The sequence below is a fragment of the Symphalangus syndactylus genome, chromosome 7 (genome assembly GCF_028878055.3).
Source record: "Symphalangus syndactylus isolate Jambi chromosome 7, NHGRI_mSymSyn1-v2.1_pri, whole genome shotgun sequence".
NCBI lineage: Eukaryota > Metazoa > Chordata > Mammalia > Primates > Hylobatidae > Symphalangus > Symphalangus syndactylus.
This window is the reverse complement of record NC_072429.2, coordinates 16,326,916-16,348,451: the sequence shown is the minus strand read 5'-3', so window position 1 is coordinate 16,348,451 and position 21,536 is coordinate 16,326,916. Positions and strand designations below refer to the sequence as shown.

Below are 21,536 nucleotides of genomic sequence, written 5' to 3'. Positions count from 1 at the left end.
ATAGAATAATATTAAACTGTTGAAAAATTATTTTAGGAACTAATTAATAACCTAGAGAAATGCTATTGATATCGTATCAAGTAGGAAGCCAGGAGAAAAAAACTGCTGAATGCAGTTCCAGTCTGTGGGAATAGATGTGTATGGAAAAGCAAAATAGAGAAGAAATACCCTGAAACATTAGTGTGGGTTATAGCTTGAATTAAAGGTGAGTTTTTAAAGTTTTTTGTTTGTTTGCTTTGTATTTTTGTTTTTGTTTTTTTGAGACAGAGTCTCACTCTGTCGCCAGGCTGGAGTGCAGTGGCGCAATCTCGGCTCACTGCAACCTCTGCTTCCTGGGTTCAAGTGATTCTTGTGCCTCAGCCTCCCAAGTAGCTGGGACTACAGGCACCGGCCACCACAGCCAGCTAATTTTTGTATTTTTAGTAGAGACGGGGTTTCACAGTGTTTTCCAGGATGGTCTCCATCTCCTGACCTTGTCATCCGCCCACCTCAGCCTCCCAGAGTGCTGGCAATACAGTCGTGAGCCACCGCGCCCGGCCTAAAGTTCTTCTTGATGCTTCTCTGCATTGTCTGAATTGCCTTCAATAAGCATCCATATTTAATCAGAAACCACAAACATATCATTCACTAAATACACATCTTCAATCATACAGTTCTCAATATGAGAATGAATGAAAGTTCCGCTTTCACTGGCATATCACTGGCTGTTCATGCCATGTGGCAATACACCCCGAACTACCAGATTTGCCACTCCCAGCCCTAACCCCACAGTCTCAGACCTCAGCCCACTCCCCAGTCCTGTCTCCCCGTGACCAAACCCACACACACACATTCTCCTCCAGCCAAACTGGTCCCCACATGTTTCCAAACCAGCCTTCTGTTCTATGTTCTTCAGCCTAACTCTCAAATGGTTCAGAAACACAAATTCGCATGCGCACAGAGACAGAGACAGAGAGAAAATCCAAATATGATAAAATACTGATCATCATTAGTGAACCTAGATGAAGGGGAGGCATGCTCACAATTTGCATTGTAGTTGGATATTTTCAAAATAAAAAGTTGGGGAAATAAAGGAGCAGTGTAGTATAGTATTTAAAGGCATAAATTCTGCATGAAATTATCTTATTTCAAATTCCAGTCCCACTGCCTATTAGTTGGGAAGTAGTAACATTAGGCAAGGTACTTACTTTCTAAGACTCAGATTCTTCATCAGTAAAGTGGGGATAATGAAAATCCTAGTGTATTTGTTTCCTACAGTTGCCCAGAGAATGGAATGTATGTGTGTAAAGGGCTTGGCGGAGTGCCACACACCCTTGATCATGAACTGTTAGTATCAGTGCTAAATATAGAAATCAATTTCTTAACCGTGACTCTATTCATGATATTCTCTACCTCCATAAGCTACTCATCCCTGGACAACTAAGTAAAGTGCTACAGCTTTGGAAACTTAGCTTGCACGGTTCTTTTTCTGCCACTAGCCCTGGAAGCTGCTCCAATGCAGTGCTTGTCCTGCTGGTATCCATACCTCCAGGCCCTGGCACAGAGCCTGGCAAAGAGGAAGAAGCCATTAAATGCACCGAACCCCAAATGAGAAACTCAAAGGGTTCAAGCTGTACTTGAAAGAAAACTCTTCTCATCAGGACCAAGTTTGCAATTTTGCTGATGCAGCCACTCTATTCCCACGGGCTTCCTTGAGATAAGGCATCACCTTGGTAAATTAGCTGTGGATATAGGCATCTTGCAGTTGGCATGGGGAAGCAATTTAATCTCCAATTAAGCCTGATTTCTGGGCCAAGAGGTTTGCCTACTTCACACTGGCAGGATTATTCTGGCCAGGCCTATTATTATCATGGGTCATGATTCTCCCATGATGTGGACTCTCAAGGAAGCTGGTCCTTCAACCCTTGGAATGGTTCAGTGATGCAGAAATATGGCCTCTGTGGGTAGGACCATTTTTCCCCAGGAATTAAGTTTGTACAAGTAGAGTCAGGAAAGTTCAAAGCAAAGATAGGCAGTCTGTTTGTGGCCAAAATTTTTTAATCGGGGTACCCCTAGAAATAAAGCGAGAGGGCAGAGAGAGAGGGAGGTGAGGCAGTCATCAATCAGGCCCACAAGCAAGAGAGGCAGGAAGTTGCTAGTGAGAAAAAGACAGCAGGAGGTAGTTCTCTGAGCCCAAACTGAAAAGAATCTGAATTATTGGTGGAAGGAGACACGCTTGCTTGAAGAGCGAACAGACATTTGTGAAGCATCTTTTATGCACTGTGCTGAGTAATTCACATTCATGATTGATGATTCAATGCACCCTGTAAAACAAACACTGTGAGGCTCACTTTCCAATTGAGGAAACTGAGATTCAGGAAGATTAAATAAACTGCCCAAAGTCATAAACAAGGCAGATTCAAACTCTTGTTTTCCTGAGCTTTTCTCCCTGCAGGCTCCCTCTCAAAGACAAATACAAAAACATCCTTTAGGGTCATAAGGATAATGCCATACTCAGCTGTATCTTACCCACCAAAATTGTAAACATGAGAAAAAGGCCTTTCAAACAAGTCCTGAGAGAGTGAAAATAAATGGTGGCTGAGGCTGCTTGGGGCGAACGATCTGATGGAAGAGCTAACAATATCTACTTCTCTTTTGGGTGTTGTTTTTGCTCCCATCTGCCCCTCAAGGAGGGAGACCTGAGACCTGGGCGCAATGGCCCAGCATGGCCGAGAGGCTCCCGTGAGGTCAGGAGCTCCTCCCACAGCTCAGACTGCTTCACACCAGCGGGGTTCTGGCTTGTGGCTGAGGGGATTTCAATTCAGAAGGGTTGGAAAGAAACAACAGAGGGGAATGAGGGATCATGACCAGTGGAGCCACAGAAAATTTAGTTAGATGCCAAGAAGGTGTGACATGGCCTAAGTTTAGTTAACGATAGTAAAAGAGGGCTCTAAGGCAATATGTAAGCAAGCATGCTGTCAACACCTGGACAAATTCTAGAGCGCATGATTAAACCCACGGTTTGGGAACACTTGTGAAAGAAAGTAGAGATGAATGAGAGGAGGGTGCAGTCGCTGAGAAGGAGCCGTGCCGGTGGACCAGACTCCCTTCTGTTCTGCTTTTGCATAGTGACCAGTTCAAGGATCGCTGCAACCATGGTGTGCCTGGGTTCCAGCTGGGCGTGTGATGAGCTATGGGCTGGAAAGCATAGATTTAGGCAGGTGCTAGCTGACCTCGTGGTCCTGTCTGTCTTGGCAGTCCCCACAGCAGAACTTTTGTGGGACTTTTTCAGATCCTTCTGCTTGGCCATGACCCCCACATCTATTGACACTTCAGAGGTGTGGCCCCAGGGAGTCAATTGAGAGCCTGAGCTCTGTGATGGAAAGGCATATGGAAGCATCTAACAAGCTCTCAATAGTTGACCTTGACCTGCTTGGCATTTTCCACTTTTGATATGGGGTAAAGACAAGAACAGGATTCCCAGTGGTTAGAGTGTCTTCTGGAGCAATATTGCCTAGATTTGAATTCCAGCTCTGCTATTTGCTAACTTCTGACTTGGGGCAAGTTACATCTTTTCCTTGTACCTCCATTGGCTCATTGGTGAAATGGAGATACTAATAATAACCTCAAAGGATGTTGTTACTGTTCAATGAGCTGTGCCCAGAAAGATGCCGGCATTCAGGTAGGTGCTCAACAAATGCTAGCCCTTATTACCATCAGGAATGACAGGTTCTTGCACAGCAAGTGATCAGCTAAATATATGCCCAAATGGAAGTGGCTGAATCTTGCTATAGTGAGTTATTCATCCAAAGAGGTGTTGCTGCAGGTTATCATTAAAGAGAACCATTGTAGAAAGAGCGTGACTATGTTCTCCCCAACAATACTTCTGACACCACAGAAGACAGTTTTTTTTTTCCCTACTGATACCAACTAGTTCTGACACCAACTGGGTGTCCTACAATTTAATTCAATTCTGACACTAACTACCCAGAGTTAGCTCAGACCCCACAGGTTAAAAACTCAGTCCTACAAGGCTGCCCCATTCAAATGCCAGCCACCAATAGGGTGTCCTGGCTGTCCACACTTCTACCTGCCTGACAGGACATTCCTACAACCTCCCCCACACCTCCAGATGGGATATAATAATTTACTAGCGTGACCACTAGCGTGACCAAAAGAACATTCTACTTACTATTAACACTTTACTTACTATTACATCTTTATTGCAAAGGATATAACTCAGAAACAGCTAGATAGAAGAGACACACAGGGCAAGGTACGAGGGATGCAGGGTGGAGGTGCAGTTTCCGGGCCCTCTCCCAGCACCTTGATGTGTTCACCAACCCAGAAGCCCCCTAAACCCTATTATTTAGGGGGTTTTATGAAGATTTCACTAGATAGGCATGATTGTTAAACCACTGGCCATTGGTGATTAAACTCAACCTCCAGCCCCTCTTCCCTCTGCAGAGGTTGCAGGGTAGAGCTGAAGGTTCTAACCCTGTAATCACGGCCTGGTCCTTCTGGCAAGCAGCTCCCATGCCGAAGCTATTTACAGGCCCATCAAGAGTTATCTCATTAGAAAAAAAGACACTCGTATCGCCCCTAAAGGATCTCTGTACCAAAGACCAAATATCTTTCTGTGGCACAACCGAGAGTTCAAGCACCAAATATAAAGTGGAGAAGCACTAGATGATCTCTAAAGTCTTACTGGCACTTGGAGAACAAGCGTTTGTATTTGAACATGTGAAATCAAAGGGGAGTTGAGTAGCAGGGGTTCCAGAATTGACACAGGAGGAGGACTCAGTGCAGCAATCTCATGGGGCATGGGGACAGAGGACACATCCCAAAGCTTCATGTGCCTCTCAAGCCCCTGCTTTTGTTTTTATGTATACTGGGGATAGGGGAGGTTGGTATGGAATGATGGAGATTATGGCAGAACAGAGTCCATCTAAGCCACTCTGCAACTGGGGGAGATGCAGCTGGCCTGGGGAGGAATCACAAACTTGGTCCAATACTCAGTTTAGAGTTGTTGCCTTTGCTTCCATATACCTCCCTTTCTCATCTCCCGAATCCTTTGAGGAAGTTGGCTGGTGAAAATGTACTTATATAAGTGGGGAGGGAGAGTTGTGCAAAGCTAGGAAGAAGCTGAGTTCTGCATCAGAGGTGACATGAGGAAGATCCAGGAAAGCACTGTGCAGAGGAGGATGATCCATCAACTGACTCATCTGGGGGAACAGGATCTGGTAGCCAGAGGTGATGGAGAAAACTAAAGCCCTCCTCCTGGCCCCCAGTGGGAATCTGATGGAGCCTGGTGGAGAGCTTCGCATTTCTACAGGGCACAGTGTCGGAGGGGCCTGGAGGCCTTGTCTCTGGATGCACTAGACTGGCAGTTCTGAAGCTTTCCATCCTCAGGACCCCTTTATATGCTTAAAAAATATCAAGGATCCTAAGAGCTTTGGTGTATATGGGTCATATCTATTAACAGTTACCATTTTAGAGATTAGAACTAAGAATGATGAAAATATTTAATTTGAATTTACTTACTTCAAAATAATAATACATCCATTAGTTGTTAACAAAAATAACATATTTTTGTGAAAAACAATATGCGTGCCAAAAAGTATATTAGGAGAAGTGGTATTGTTTTACATTTTTCACAAATCTCTAATGTCTGGCTTTAGAAAGGCAGGTAGAATCTCATTGCTACCTCGGCATTCAGACTGTTGTAACAATGCATGTTACATGACCTCTGGAACATTCCATTGCACTCTCATAAAAGAATGAAACAGAAAAAGGTAAATAATGTCTCAGTATTATTATGAACAGAGTTTTGACTTTGCAAGCCTCCACTTTGAGAACTGCTACACTGGGCTGTAGTGAATTTCTCCATGTCTCTCTGATCTCTCTTTGGTCATTTTCTTTCCCCTCCTTGTGACAGGGCAGTGGCTGGTGAGGTACAGGAAGGTGGCACTTTGTTCAAACAGTGTCTTCTTAAATATTTCATAGAATTCAAACTCCCCCAAACACATGACTAATTCAAAGAATACTGGATATTCTCGCATAACAGCCTGTGCTGCCAATGAACAATAAAATAAGTGCAGTTTGCAACGCCCTGACCCAAGGAGTTTAAGATAAATTTTGGATGAGTTGTTGATTTAGAGGAGGAGCTGGTATCACTTCAGTAAGTCACAAAAAATAAGATTATATTAATATTTATATTGCATTATTTTAAATTTGCATAATGCTGAGTCTTCACTGTGAAGAAGGAAGCTTCTCACAATGATTGGTGAGGGGTAGGGAGGGAGAATGGCAAGAAGACACCAAGTTCCTTGCAGGCAAGTGAGTAGATACATCATAAAAGTGAAGTGAAATTCCGGTTCTCTGAGATCTTCAAAGATAGAAGAAACCCTCATTTCTTTCCTCCTCTGGTTGCAGCTTGGACTGGTGAGCTGAAGCTCTGTCTGAGACCTGGCACTGTTAGGATGCCCCCAGAGCTCTTTCCACCCCAGTTCTGGAGCTCAGGGGACCCCTTGCCTCTGATTTCCACTGTTTTGTCTAAGTTCTGGAGGAGGGCACATGAGAGAACCATCCAGGTGCACCTCTCCAGGTGTGAGTCACTGGTCCATGAGAGGACCATAATAAATGATGGAAGCACTAGACACTCATTAGCAGAGTGGTTTATCAAGAACTGATGAAGGTTCTCTGCTCCCAAGCAGATATTATTGCAAAAAACACGTAGGCACAGTGTCTAATTCCATCATGCCTAAATTCCCATTATTTCATGCTTATCCCATGCATAAAGTTCTATGAGCAGCAGACAGTTGTGGCATCTGCTAGAAGGCCAGTCTTTACTGATAGGAGGAAAACATCTGTCTCAAGCAAATGAAAGTCATCATTAATAATTTATGGGACAGTGGGGGTTAGGCATCCCCACATACGAATTTTTCTAGGGTAACATTGCCTTTTCCCCTACAGGGATTGTTTGCGTATTCTGAGTTTCTGTGTATTTTAGTCCCAAATTCAGGTGCATGGAAACCATTGACAAAACAGACCCTTTAAATCAGACTCCCAGTTGGGACTTCCTTTCTTATTTTTCTTCCTTTTTTAACTTAAATTTTTGAGAAAATTGTAGATTCACATGCAGCTGTATGAAATAATACAGAGACATTCCGTGCCCTCTCTACCTAATGTCCCCAATGGTAATATTTAATACTTTGCAAGACTATAGTACAATATTACAATTAAGACTTTCTTAAAAGACTCACATGAGGACCCTTGAGACTTGCCTGACCCCAGAAGGACAAAATTCCAGGGAATGATGAGCTGCCTGCCTTTGGAAGGAAGGTCCACCAGGTAAAGAAACTGGAGGCCACAAGGATACCTCAGGGCTCCCTGGCTGGAAGTGGCAGATGCTGGTGCAGATTCCAGGGCCTCCCCTCAGAACTCCAACCTGCATGAGGGCACCTGGGTTCCAGGGATGCAGCGCAGCTACCTGCCTGGCCCCTGTGGCTTTGAGTGGCTGTGTCCCTCAGCCCTTCGGCAGGCTCTCCTGGGTTCTGTGGTTGAGATGCCAGGCTCTGGAATCACACAGCTCCAGGCTAGAGTCCTAGCCCCTCACTTTACAGATGGCCTTGGCCAGTTACCTCTTACAGCCTCAGTTTTTCATAGTAACTTAGCACTTACCATGTGTCACTATCCTAGGAAATTTACGTAAAAATTTGTTTCATGCCAAAACTCTATGGAAAGATACTATTATTAGTTTCATTTTGCAAATGAGGAAACAGGCACAGAGAGGTTATTTGCCCAAAGTCACCCAGCTTGTGAATGGCACAGTTGGAATTTGAACCCAAATAGTGCACATCCCAAGTCCACATACTTAGCCACTGTCCTCTGTTGCTTCTCATCATCTATGAGGCAGGTTCAGGAGTACCTCATTTTTTTTCCCAAGGCAAACTAGTTAGCACAGTGCCTGGCACAGAATAAATAAGCACCCATACATGCCAGATAACATTGTCAGTATAACTTCTGGAAGTTTCTGAGTATTCATGACTTATTCTTTTTTTTTTTTGAGACAGAATCTTGCTCTGTCACCCAGGCTGGAGTGCAGTGGTGCGATCTTGGCTCACTGCAAGCTCCACCTCCCGGGTTCACGCCATTCTTCTGCCTCAGCCTCCTGAGTAGCCGGGACTACAGGCGCCTGCCACCACGCCCGGCTATAATTTTTTCTATTTTTTAGTAGAGACAGGGTTTCACCATGTTAGCCAGGATGGTGTCGATCTCCTGACCTCGTGATCTGCCCACCTCAGCCTCCCAAAGTGCTGGGATTACAGGTGTGAGCCACCGCACCCAGCCGACTTTTTCTTGTTATTAATAATAGCTCTTTTTCCTGATCCTGTCCCTCCTCCTACCTCCCACCCTCCAATAGGCCCCAGTGTGTGTTGTTCCCCTCTTTGTGTCCATGTGTTCTCATCATTTAGCTCCCACTTATAAGTGAGAATATACAGTTTTTGGTTTTGTGTTCCTGTGTTAGTTTGCTAAGGATAATATTGGGCCTCCAGCTCCATCCATGTCCCTGCAAAGGACATGATCTCTTTCCTTTTTATGGCTGCATAATATTCCATGACATATACGTACCACATTTTCTTTAATAATGGGTACTAGAATTAATACCTGGATGATGAAATAATCTGCACAACAAACTCCCATGACACAAGTGTACCTATGTAACAAACCTTAACATGTACCCTGCAACTTAAAATGAAAGTTAAGAAAAAAAACACACACACAAAACAAACAAAAAAAACTATAGTTGCCATTTTAGACACCTATGATGTATTAAACATTCCTTCAGCCCTCCCAACTATCCAGAAAGAGTCCTTTTATAGATGAAAAAACTAAGAATCAAAGAGATGAAATCGGGCAGAGGTAGAGGCAGGATTCAAACCCAAGAGCTGCGTCTTAGACTCACAACACTGGAAGAAACTTCAGACACCGGCCTGTCAGGCCTCTGAGCCCAAGCCAAGCCATCGCATCCCCTGTGACTTGCACTTATACGCCCAGATGGCCTGAAGTAACTGAAGAATCACAAAAGAAGTGAAAATGCCCTGCCCTGCCTTAACTGATGACATTCCACCACAAAAGAAGTGTAAATGGCCAGTCCTTGCCTTAAGTGATGACATTACCTTGTGAAAGTCCTTTTCCTGGCTCATCCCGGCTCAAAAAGCTCCCCCACTGAGCACCTTGCGACCCCCACTCCTGCCCCCCAGAGAGCAAACCCCCTTTGACTGTAATTTTCCTTTACCTACCCAAATCCTATAAAACGGCCCCACCCTTATCTCCCTTCGCTGACTCTCTTTTCGGACTCAGCCCACCTGCACCCAGGTGAAATAAACAGCTTTATTGCTCACACAAAGCCTGTTTGGTGGTCTCTTCACAGGGACGTGCATGAAACTAACTTCACACCCAGCTCAGGACTGGCCCTGCCAAATGGTCACTCATCTGCTCTGAAAAGCCTGGCGACAGGACACTCACTTCCTACACCGGTAGTTCTCCGGCTCGAGGCGTGCCACAGAATCCCCTACACATTGTCAGAACACAGAACATTGCTACTCCCACCCCGTGCAGGGCTCCTGGCATGGTGGGGCTGGGACAGGGCCTGAGAGTGTGCATTTCTCACAAGCTGCCACAGGATCCTGACACTGCTGGTCCAGGGACCACACTTGGACAGTCATCGTTCTAGGAAAACTTCCTGGAGTGGGAATGGTAAAGGTGATGGCTTCTTCCTATTTTGCCCTTTTCGCCTGCTGCTTCCCCAGCAGGCTCAGTGCCAGAGTCCATACCCTCAATTTAAATAATAAATCCTCCTCTATATCATGACCTTTCCTCCAGAGGGTTTTTTTTTTTTTTTTTTTTTGAGATGGAGTCTTGTTCTGCCACCCAGGCTGGAGTGCAGTGGTGCAATCTCGGTTCACTGCAAGCTCCGACCCCCGGGTTCACGCCATTCTCCTGCTTCAGCCTCCTGAGTAGCTGGGACCACAGTTGCCCGCCACCACGCCCCGCTAATTTTTTGTATTTTTAGTAGAGACGGTGTTTCACCATGTTAGGCAGCATGGTCTCCATCTCCTGACCTCGTGATCCACCGGCCTCGGCCTCCCAAAGTGCTGGGATTACAGGCGTGAGCCACTGCACCCGGCCCAGAGGGGTTTTTAAGATTTTTAAGATTGTGTGTTCTGACTGGAACCCAACTCCATCCCCAGACCCACTTCCATCTTTTTCTGTGAGGGGGACACACTCTTTCAACTTTTCCAAAATGGCATTTACCCTGGCTTTTCTGATTGAAAGCAAACAAAACACAACCTTCCTATAATCAAAAATTTAGAAAAGCAGCAAAAATAAAAAGGGAGTAAGGAAGAAAACAGAAATTAACCACCATCCCACCACTAATATTTTGATGAGTTCTCGTGTATTTCCTTGCAGCTGATTGTTGTTTTGCATAATTTATTAATATTGGAATTAAAAATATATATGGCACTTTCTATCCTAGAAAATAGTAATACTGTAAATGTGTTCTAGAAATGGGAGCTGCTGTTGTTCTTATTAGAGAAGTCAAACAAAGGACTGAAGCTCGCTGGGAACAGCTTCCGGGGGAGGATGGGCACCGCTTTGAGACAACAGGGAGAAGTCAGGCACAGAGGTGACGATCATCGTTCTCTGTGGGGCATATAGTGATGCAGCCGGAAACAGGTATGAGTCAGTTGAGTGGGGACAGGTAATAGAGAGCTATAACTGGCTGCCCTTATGGCCTCCAAGGCACTGGGGAGCCATTGTACATTCTTGAGCAGGCAATGACTTCACAAAAGGATTTCTCAAAGTTTAGTCCTGCAACAGAAGACAGGGTGGATAGGAGTGGAAGAGTGGGAGGGCAGGTGGAGAAGGCATTGATCTGCAAGTGTGGAGCAGCCTTGGGGGCCCAGCCAGTCCCCTGTGCCCTGACAACTGGTATGGCATGGATGGCTCTACTTCTGGGCCGCCAGGATGGACAGGTACTGGTTGCTCTTCACCATGGCGATAATGAGGAGGCCACCGGTCAGCAGGAAGGTGGGCCAGAAGAGGGAGAAGAGGAGGGCCTGGGGCCCATAGAGGCGCTGGAACAGGACGCTGGTTTCGTTCCCCCGAGGTGCAGAGAAGCAGTAGAAGACCTGCTGCTCTTGGAATTTGGCTCTGACCTTCTCCACGTCGGCCCGGGCCGTCTGGTAGTTGTCCAGGCTGCCTGGGATGTAGGAGCACTGTGGAGAGAAGCAAGAGCAGCCGTGGGCTTGAAAATCCCCATTCTTAGCCAAGGGCTTGATATGGAGTAAAGAAAAATACCTGCTTTGTAGTCGGGCCCCTGGATTGGAGTCAGGACTTTGGTTTAAAGCTTGGCAGGCCATGCGCTGTGCAGGTCTGGAGAGCGTGCTCTCATTTATGTCGTGTGTGTGGACAGCAGTGCTGGAGCTGCTCGGGGTATAGGCTACCCACCTGGGCACAGGTCCTGCCTTGGAGTCCTGGCTCTGCTTGGATTGGCTGTAGAATTTTTGGCAAATTGCTCACTCTTTCTGAGCCCTGAAGGCTTCATCACTTAAATGGGTGAATATCAGTTTCAAAGGATATTATGAAAGGACTTCAAACAGAGCTGTCTAAGGAAACCAGGGAGGGGGACAGGCCAAGTGGGCGGTGTATTTGAAATCGAGATAATGTGCTCAACTTCCTACAGGGCTCATGAAGGTATTGTCAGCAGGTGAAGCAGGCAAAGCAATGAGATGACAGGTGCCCACTGACTCTTGCCTTGGTGCCAGGAGGAATTGCCGGAGAGTGGCAGGGCCTGACAATAGGGAGAGAGCCAGCTGCCTCCAGACGGGCAGTCACCACTCCCTCCAGACAATGGATGTCAGGCCATCCAGGAGATCTATAATAGCCAGACCTCCAACACTTTAAGAGAAGTTAGAAACCAGATCACACCTATAATCCCAACACTTTGGGAAGCCGAGGGGGAAGGATCCCTCGAGCCCAGGAGTTTGAGACTAGCCTAGGCAACATAGCGAGACTTTATCTCTACAAAAAAAGTTAAAAATTATCCAGGTGGGCATGGTGGTGTACCTGTAGTCCCAGCTACACAGGAGACTGAGGTGGGAGGATCACTTGAGCCCAGGAGTTGGAGGCTGCAGTGAGCTATGATCTCGCAACTACACTCCGGGTGAGGCAACAAAGTGAGAACCCATTTCAAAAAAAAAAGTAAAATATTAGCTTAATTTCAAATTGAAAACCTTTGCAGTTTCAACCTGTGTACAGCAAACAAAATATGTTGGCAAGCGGGTATTTGACACTGGGATCCAAAGGAAAGAAAGGATGCATTGAAAATAGTTTTGTGCCAGCAGAGCATGACATACGTTTAATCCTGACACCGATTATTGTTATTAGGAACCTTCTGCCCTGTTCAGATGACGCCAGCTGGAAAGTGCTGCAAAGCAGTCATAAAGCGGAGTTTTATCTGGTTTTCTCTCTGTTCTGTGCTGCAAGTGTGGTGCTCCCATCTGCAGCAGAAGATCTACAGGGCCCCCATAACCCAGGTCCCTACCCACTCTGCATCACTGAGGGCGGGGCCCGGGAATGTGTGATTCCTTCATGCACTTAATGTTGCCCTAGTGAAATCATGTGCAAGATCAAAATGTGTAAAACTGAGACCCAAATGGCAGGTATTGAGCCAGCTTCCCTGCAGGCCTCGGCCACTCCCTGGATTTATATGAGGCCCCACCCTGGAAGCTGCCTGCCCCGAGGGCATTCACTCCAGCAACACAGTGGAGGGTTGCACTGTTGTTCTCACAGCCTGGGAAATGGGGGCTCTGCACTCAGATATAGGGCCCCAGCCAGCCAGGGAGCAGCTGAGGCTGGGGAGACGCTGGCTCCTCAGGAATCTGGCATTCAGAGCTGTTGGGCACTGCCAGGTCCTCAGTAGCATATAATCCAGCGTCCTGAGCTGAGGGTGAGGGGGCCTGGCCTGAGTCTCTCCAATGCCTCTGACTGTGACCTTGGCTAACCTAGCTCCTTAAACAGCAGTGTGGCTATGGAGTCAGACAGGCCTGAGTTCTGAGCTGCGTGACCTTGGCAACTGCCACAACATCTCTGGGCCTTGTAAAATGGGTTTGTGAGGCTACCTGCCTAGGAGAACTGTCATGGGGATTAAATGAGATGATGCATGTAAAGCACTGAGCACAGAAGCCCAGCACATGATAAAAACTCAAAAAAGTGGAAGACGCTATTATTATTAATAATAATATGTTTTGACTTATCCATGAAATTGCAACATCAGCTCCTTCTTTACCTTCTTAAAAAGAGGTCTATGGATGAGCTCTGAAGTGGAGGCTTCTGTCCATCCTGGGCCTAGTATATCCTCTGCCTGCTCAGGGTTCCTCTGGATCTTTTATGCTGGGCCTGTTTGGCAAGACACTGGGCAGCAATTCACTCTTCATGGCCAAACCCAGAAGCCGGGGCCTGAATGCATCCTTTCTCTCCTGTCCTGGGTCCAGCTAAGCCTGAGTTATCTGAATGATCTGAAACCAACCAGCTTTTTCCCAAGCCCTGCAGTGTAAGGTTCCCAGGACAGACAATGGGAGGGGATTTAGAACTCACCTGCTCTAGGCTAAGACTCACGGGAAAAGCTGAGGGCAGACTGTGGCCCCTACCTTCACAGCTGGAGGGTGGGATGAGAGCCTTCTTGGCCCTTCACAGTGATTCCAGAGGACACCCACCTAGCCTGGAGCCCCAGCTACTTGAACCCCTATGATGGACATAGGCGGAAGGAGCAGCTAGCCCACAACCCAGCTGCTTGGCAAAAACACAAAGGGCATTTCCACTGTTTCCTCCCAGCCCCTGCAGCCTGCTATCAGCACCACACCTGGTCAAGCCTGGGTGGCAGAGGAGAGGACAGCAGTGGCTCCAGCACGTCCTTCCTTCACATTCTGCTGACACTTCATTCAGGGGATGCTCCTCTGCGCTGGCAACCTCAGGACCAGGGAGGCAGCCTGAAAACCAGCCCATATCACACTCGGAGAATGTCACCAGTTATTGAAAATTTGTTTCTTGCTTTGGGATAAATCAACGGCTACTGAATGCCAATGCAGAGGCAGGGGTCATGAGTGGGAGCCACCTCCAGTGGGCCCTGAGACCTCTCTCCACTGGCGATGACAGAACACCTGACCATCCTGCACTGCCCAGACCCACTTCTCCTTGACCTTCAGCACTCTCAAGATCCCACAGCCTCCACGCCCCAACCCAGGCACCCTGCCCCTTCCCATCCCATCAGTCATCAAGTCTGGACTGTCAGCATCTCCCCTGCTGCAGGCCCACATCTTGGTCCTGAGTGCTTGCTGTGGCCTTGGCTCTTCTGTCTAGTAACTGGACCCACACACCTGCAGGCTCCATCTTCCCGGCCCAACTCTGATCATGCCCTAAAGATTTCCATGGCCCACGGCAATAATTTGCAACCTTAGAATCACCTTGGGAGCTCCATGTATGGATCTCTGACCAGAGAGTCCACCTTGATAGGTCTAGTGTTGGACCCTAGTTTTGTTTTTTAAGACTCTTACAGATTTCTAATGCATAGCCAAAGTTGACATATCTTGAGACATACACACTCACATTTTAATTCCATACTGCAGTGATCAAAGGCCTCTGGGAACAGACCTTAGTCTGCCCTGGCAGCCTTTTCCAGCTGTATACATCATGGGTCATTTTCTGTAGTCAGCCCTCTGATCCCTGTCTCCACCTAGCCCTTCCCTCCACCATGCTTCATCCTATAGGCATACCCTCTTCCTATATCACCTCATTCTCTATGCCTTGCATCCTGTGCCTGCCTGATGTTAAAAGCCTAACCCAAGAGCCTTTCTTTCTTTTTTTTTTTTTTTGAAATGGAGTTTCACTCTTGTTGCCAGGCTAGAGTGCAATGGCGCAATCTTACCAAGAGCCTTTCTTTTTTTTTTTTTTTTTGAGATGGAGTTTCACTCTTGTTGCCCAGGCTGGAGTGCAATGGTGCGATCTCGCCAAGAGCCTTTCTGATACTCCGCATCATTGTCAGCTGGAAAACATCCCCCTCCTCTAACCCCTGTAACTTCCTCTGTTCTTCTCCCTGGTGCCATTTCTTCCCTGCCAGGCACTGTTCATGCATGAGCTCTCTCCTCTTGAGTCCTACAGGCTTGACACAGGAGGTGCTCAATGGCTGTTGAATAAATAAATGAGAGGAGGAAGGAAGGAAAGAAGGAAGGAAGGAAGGGAGGGAGGGAGGGAAAAAAAGAAAAGAAAGAAGGAGGGAAGAAAGGGAAAAAAGAAGGAAAGAAAGAAGGAAGGCAGAGAGACAGAATATGGGCCAACTGATCGCTTTAGGAAAGGATACGGTGGTGAATTTTGTTTTTTGGAGGGGGAGGGTGGGATGTTGGGAGGCAAGGATGGAAAAACCATCTAAATATTTGTTTATGGAGGTTACTTCAGCCCTGAGTCCCTGGTTTCCTGGGGAGTCACCGGGATTCCACTTTGAGGATCTGGCCCTGGGCCTGGTCCCTCATTTGACCGAGGTTGTAGAATGAGAGTACTAACACTAATCACTGCTTTTGTCTGAGTGCCCACTATCCACCCAGCATCAAGCGTGGCACTTTATATACAGCGTCTCTGACTTGATAACAGCTCTTCGAGGTGCAACATTAGCATTCCACTTTACAAGGGTGGAAACTGATGAGGTGAGAGGCTAAGTGGCCTGCCTAGGTTTGCACAGCCCATTAGCAGCAGATTCAAACCCAGATCTGTGTGACTCCAACACAGAAGAGCTAGGGCTGGCCCAATCTCATTCCAGCTGTGAGACCTGGTCAAGTGGGTTGATCTTTCTCAGCCTCGGGGACGGGGACAGTTAGGAACAGGCTCATACACCTGACAGGGATAAAGGGATGTGTCCCCATCCCCCCACTTCAGTACCTGCTGGTTCTGGTCCCGAGTGTCCTCCGTGTGGTACAGCACAGCCCACCTGCCCGCAGCTGACACGTTGACCCACAGGCATGGGTACTGGGGCACCTTCTTGCCCTTCAGCTCCTCTTGGTCCCTGATGTTGGTCTCAATCAGGTGGCACTTGGATTCCTGGGTCCACACGCTGAGGAGACCACACACATGCACACACACACATCTCAGAGCTGAGTGACACACAGAACACCCATTTGAACCCCTGATCCCCTGGGAGCCTTTAGAGGGATCCAGGGCTGGGCTCCTCGTCTTGTCTTAAGCATCCAGCAATAAAGGCACATGACCCCACAGTCCCTGGACACAGGGAGGAATTGTAGAAGCTGGATGGGGTCTTAGATATTATCTATATGACTGGTTCTCAACCTTGGCTACTCTTCCAAAAACCTGGGGAGCTTTTAAAAAGATTCCCGTATCCAAGCTACACCCCAGAGCAAGTGAATCAGAACTTCTTGGGTGGTTGGGCCCAGGCCCTGGGTGTTTTTTCAAAGCTCCCTGATGTGATTCTGACAAGCAGCCAAACCTGAGACTTTCTTATCCATATCATCTTCGTTTTGCAGAGGCAGAAGAGAAACTGAGAAAGGTCAAGTGACTTTGCCGAGGCCATACAGGACCTGAAGCTAGGTCTGAGTGGGTTTGAGAGCTGTGATCTTTCTCCTAAAAGGAGCAGATATAGAAGGGGCTTGATATGAGCCAGGATGGGAAAGATGGTGGGGACAGTCTCTAAATGGTGCTTCACCAGGTTAAGAGTCCAGCCTGGAATCGCTTCAGCGTTGTGAAGAGTGAGGCTGCAGCGACCCGGGAGAGGCTAACAGGCTCATCAACATATTAGTAAATCAGTTGTGATTCATCTCCCAAGTATCCTGTGGGAGACCCATTGCCAGTCAGAAGGGGGCTGTCAGCTGCTGGAATGTGCCCAGAGCACAGGTCTGAGACTTATCCTAAGGACAGGCTGGGAGAACTGAATGTCTTTTTTACAAATAGAACACGAATTAGGAATTCACGGCTTTTCCTTAAAATCTTAAGTGGTTGATATTCAGGGAGCAAGGGCATGGACCATTCTCTGAGATTCCTGAGCAGAACTTCAGGGAAGCAGATGCTGACACATCAGAAAACCTCAAACATGAAATGTATGTTCAGTGAGGCAAGGAGCTCCCCCTCACTTGAGGTATTCATCAGGAGGCTGGATGCCTACCTGACAGGGAGGCTTCAGAGGGGAGACAATTATGCAGCTGAGCTATAAACATCTGCTATTCTCCAGTTCCTCGTGGGATCAAACTTGCACTGGAATCTTTGCTCTGATTCTTTGCTATTTCTTGTGAGAAGGGCATCATGTGTCTGTTACTACCAGGTCCTAGAATCTCAGACCACTGGGGCTCAGTTCATCCTACCTTCCCTGCATTTGAACCCTAGAACCTAAGAATGAGCATCGTCTTGACCCTGCTGCCTCAAGTGAGGGTCAAGGAGCGGGGTGAGTAGAAGACCAGTGTTCCTTACAGATGCCAGACCCTTAGGAGAGGGTTGGGGGGTGGGCAGGCCAGGAAATCTCAGTACCTTTTCTGGTAGAGGGGCAGCACAGTCGTGACCAGGATGTAGTAGGTGATGACGGCACACACCACCATGGTTACACCCAGGCAAAGGGCTCGTGTCTCTCCACGCTTCTGGGCCATAACCAGCTTCTTCACCATATTCACTGGGGGCAGTGATCATTTCTAGGTCCACAGAAGCAAACAGAAGTGAGATCAGCCCAGTTCACAGGTGATCCACAGAAAGAGAGGACAGGTGAGAGGGGAAGGTACTCAAATATTAGTATCACTCTTGTTTATATTTGAAGCTTTACAACTTCCAGAAGGCTTGCTTTTCGGACCCCATGTAAGCCTTCCCCGTGCAACTGAGAGGCAATTGCAGATAAAAGACTATGGCTCAGAGAGGTATAGTGACTTGCCCTAGGTCACACAGTATGTAATAGGCTCAGTAATGGCCCCCCAAGATGTCCATGTTCTAGTCTCTGGAAGCTATCAATGTTACTTTATGTGGCAATGACTTTGCAGGAATGATTAAGATAAAGGCTCTTGAAGGCAGGGCGCGGTGGCTCACGCCTGTAATCACAGCACTTTGGGAGGCCGAGGTGGATGGATCACGAGGTCAGGAGATCGAGACCATCCTGGCTAACATGGTGAAACCCTGTCTCTATGAAAAACAAAACAAAAAAAACACAAAAAATTAGCCAGGCATGGTGGCAGGCACCTGTAGTCCCAGCTACATGGCAGGCTGAAGCAGGAGAATGGTGTGAACCCGGGAGGCGGAGCTTGCAGTGAGCAGAGATGCACCACTGCACTCCAGCCTGAGCAACAGAGCAAGACTCTGTCTCAAAAAAAAAAAAAAAAAAAAAAAGATAAAGGCTCTTGAAATGGGGAGACAATATTGTATTATCCATGTAGATCCTAAATGTAATCCCAAGGGTCCTAAGAAGAGGGAAGTGAATGGAGATTAAACAGAAGAGAAGGCTAAGCTGATATGACCAGGGAGACAGCAATTGGAGTGATGTGACCACAAGCCAAGGTGTGCGGGCAGCCATCAGAAGCTGGCAGGGGCAAGGAACAATGGCTCATCCCCTGCAGCCACTGCAGGGAGTGCAGCCAGCAGACACCTTGGTGATTTTGGACTTCTGGTGAAATTTCTGTTGTTTGGGGCCGTCAGGTTTATGATCATTTGCTACAATGGTCATAGGTCTCATGCGGTGAGCGAGCAGCACATGTGCATCATCCACGCACCTCCTTCCACGGCACTTATCTCACAGGGAAACTTGGAGTATTTCTGCCCAGAAACAGTTCTGTGGCAGGGCTGGCTGGGCCGGGCAGCAGGCAGGGAAAGGAGAGGAGGGCCCCAGAAGGCAGCTGCAGGTTGTCAGGAGAGGCAGGAGGTTTACCATATTCCGGTTTTTTTGTAAGGAACATTCCCCCACTTCAAGCAAAGAAAGAAGAAAAAAGGCATCGTGGTGGCCTCAGCGACTGCTTTCTTATTTCAGGGCTTGAAGCCACCTGGGACAAAGCAGAATGGGCACTTTGCTGGTGGTGGCTTTCCTTTTTTCCTCCTTCTTTAGGCAGCAACTCCTTGTTTTTCCCCTGGACATTGACCCCACCCCAGTGCAAGCAAAGATTCCACCCTCCCCCTGCTAGGCTCCTGATCGCTCCCCAGGAGTGTGAATCTTGACAAAGACTTCAAGAAACAGCCCCTCAATCAATGCCACCTGGAGCCACAGAGATGCCCAGCCATGGTCCCTGTGTGATTTCCCAGGCGTTCCGCAAGCTGTCCTAGAGCCTTCTGGTAAATTTATTTGCTGTTGTTTTTATTTGTTTAAGGTAACCAGAGTCCATTTCTACCCAAAATACCAGGGCCATGGGACCCGTTCATTGTAATCCTCCCTTTCAGGGGAAATTTTAGCCAGGTATCAGGGGAACTTTATTCTCCTTGCCAGGTCCCTAAAGTAATAAACATATTATGGTTTTTGTTTGTTTGTTTAATTAGCCAGTGCCTGTGGGACAGGCATTAGTCCAAAGGGATTTTCTGCAAAGTGCTCTATTTTCTGCTCAGGCATCTCTTAACTACTGGACTGTTTCAAATATTCACAGATTCTTGACTCCCTCCCCTCAGCCAGTCTGCCCCCATACCTGGGCATCTCTGCTAAAGGGAAGAGTCCAGGGTCAGGCACCACGGATACCCATCACACCTTCCCAGTGAGCTGGTCCACCTCCCCTATCGAATGGCACAGGTGACATCCAATGACAACTTTTTCTCCTTTATTTGGCACCAGGAGGTGAGGTTTCCCTACATTCTAATGGAGACATCGTAAAAGCACAAGCAAGCAGAAATTGCCCCCGACAAAGAGAGATGTTTTGTTCAACTCCTTTCTATCCTTTTCCTTCTGTTCTGTGATCTTGTGGGAATGCGAGAGCCCATGCATTTTTCTACCTGGCGTCAGCTGAACAAGCCTCTCCATGTATTCACAGGTAAAGCAACAGAATCACCTGGAGGTAGGCTAAAAGCCCCAACAGTCTGCTTCCCCAGGACCTGCAAGGGTCACTGGCATTTGGCCCCACCCCAGATACTGTAAGACATAAATCATTTGAAGCAATTGGGAAATCCTATCTTGGAAACCTACGGCCGAGTGCCCACAACAGAGCCATTTCTCTCCCCGGGGGAGTGGGAGCATACCTGTGGGGGCTTCCTGTGGCTGACGCTCCTTCCTGGCTAATCAGGCCCCCACCACCCAGGGCCACGGCCTCCTCTGCTATGTGGCTTCTAGTGCCCTCCCAGGCCCCTGGGCACTCCTGAGGCTGGTGAAGGCAGGAACCTGGTTTTACCAGTTTTAGGAGCTCAGAAGGAAAGGAAGAGAGAGGCTTCCCGGTCACAGAGAAGTCTGGAAACTTGGTTTACTCAGGTCTGACCCGTCTCTAATGCTCTGATGAGATTGTTGCCTGCACTGAGTTAGTTTATAGAGTCAGGATAAATCCTCCTAAGACCATGCATGGGGTTCAGTGTAGATATGACTTCAGCAAGAAGTTAGTATTCAGCATCCAAAGGGAGAACCTTTAGCGGGAGGAAGGATGGGAACTGTCAATATACCCCAAGGGACAGAAAGAACAGGAAGAAGTGGGTTTCAGCTATCATAGGAGGGATTTCAGTTAGACTGTAAGAAGAACTTCCCAGTTTTGAGCGTTTCTAAATATCTCTGAAGTTCCGGGATATATCTTCCCATTTAGAAAGGTCACTTGAGATCTGGGATAGATTCACAGAAGATGGAGAAAGACAAAGGAAGGCAGGACTTTGGAGTGTCCTGGGTGACCTGATAGCTGAGTTGACATCCTTTTCCTTAGAAGGACAAGGAATAGAGTACATTGTTTAACAGTTTGGTGGGGTGTGGACAGGGCGATTCTGAGGTCCTCAGGCATGGAATCAAATCCTGGCTTTGCCGCTTAGCAACCATATGACTGTGAAATGAGAATCATGGTACCAGCCTCAGAGAGTTCAGCTAAAGATCAAATGCCATATTGAGTATCAGACATGTATCATAGTGCCTAGCCCCAAATCAGCCCTCAGTAAATATTAGCTGTTATTACTAATGAAGGAAACCCTGAAAGTTTGGAGCAGAAGTCTGGACCCCTCTTGATGAATCTATTTTTGTCCCACCTCTCTATCGGTGACAAGTGCCAGCATTGGTGTTAATCTCCATCCAGAAGGACAGCCCCGAGAGGAAGGGAGTCCTCCTGCCTGCCTCCCTCCCTGCCCTGTGGCAGGCTGCTTTCCCCAGTCTCCCTCCAGCCCGGTCTTCAGAGAAATCACTTCCCAAGTGCTTTCAGACCCAGTACTCACAGTCTTCCCGGCGCCCTGTGGGTCTTCAGCAGCAGATGGTTTCTTTCTGCCTGGCCCCCAGCCCCCACCCCAAAAGAGGCCACAGAGCTCTAGCAGGAAGTTTGGCCTCCCCGCCCGTCTCCAGGGAAGCAGCCTTTGGTCCCCATCTG

The 21,536-nt window shown here is 47.6% G+C and overlaps 2 protein-coding genes across 4 annotated transcripts in view; one reads left to right on the top strand and one right to left on the bottom strand.

The window, feature by feature from the left end:
- The window catches only part of KCNIP1 (potassium voltage-gated channel interacting protein 1), a 388,899-nt gene that overhangs the window by 13,883 nt on the left and 353,480 nt on the right, over positions 1-21,536 (top strand). The gene's annotated exons all lie outside the window — the stretch shown is intronic.
- Positions 10,401-21,484, bottom strand: KCNMB1 (potassium calcium-activated channel subfamily M regulatory beta subunit 1). 2 transcript variants are annotated; one of them, XM_055285277.2, is made up of 4 exons: positions 18,944-19,063; positions 17,569-17,726; positions 15,976-16,147; positions 10,401-11,264 (listed from the first exon to the last, which is right to left on the bottom strand). In XM_055285277.2, exons 2-4 carry the CDS (start codon positions 17,700-17,702, stop codon positions 10,995-10,997), a joined length of 576 nt encoding a protein of 191 aa, XP_055141252.1. In that variant the 5' UTR covers positions 17,703-17,726; positions 18,944-19,063; the 3' UTR covers positions 10,401-10,994. The 2 variants fall into 2 exon arrangements, with proteins under 2 accessions (XP_055141252.1, XP_055141251.1); XM_055285276.2 differs by lacking the exon at positions 18,944-19,063 and adding an exon at positions 21,388-21,484 and having other exon boundaries at positions 10,402-11,264.

Bases quoted from the DNA above. Each gene is read 5' to 3' on its own strand.
- KCNMB1 (XM_055285276.2), bottom strand. From the start codon at position 17,702: ATGGTGAAGAAGCTGGTTATGGCCCAGAAGCGTGGAGAGACACGAGCC. The intron at 16,148-17,568 runs GTACTGAGATTT...TGGTCTCCTCAG, and splicing joins CTGCCCCTCTACCAGAAAAG to CGTGTGGACCCAGGAATCCA. The intron at 11,265-15,975 runs GTACTGAAGTGG...TTCTCTCCACAG, and splicing joins CTCGGGACCAGAACCAGCAG to TGCTCCTACATCCCAGGCAG.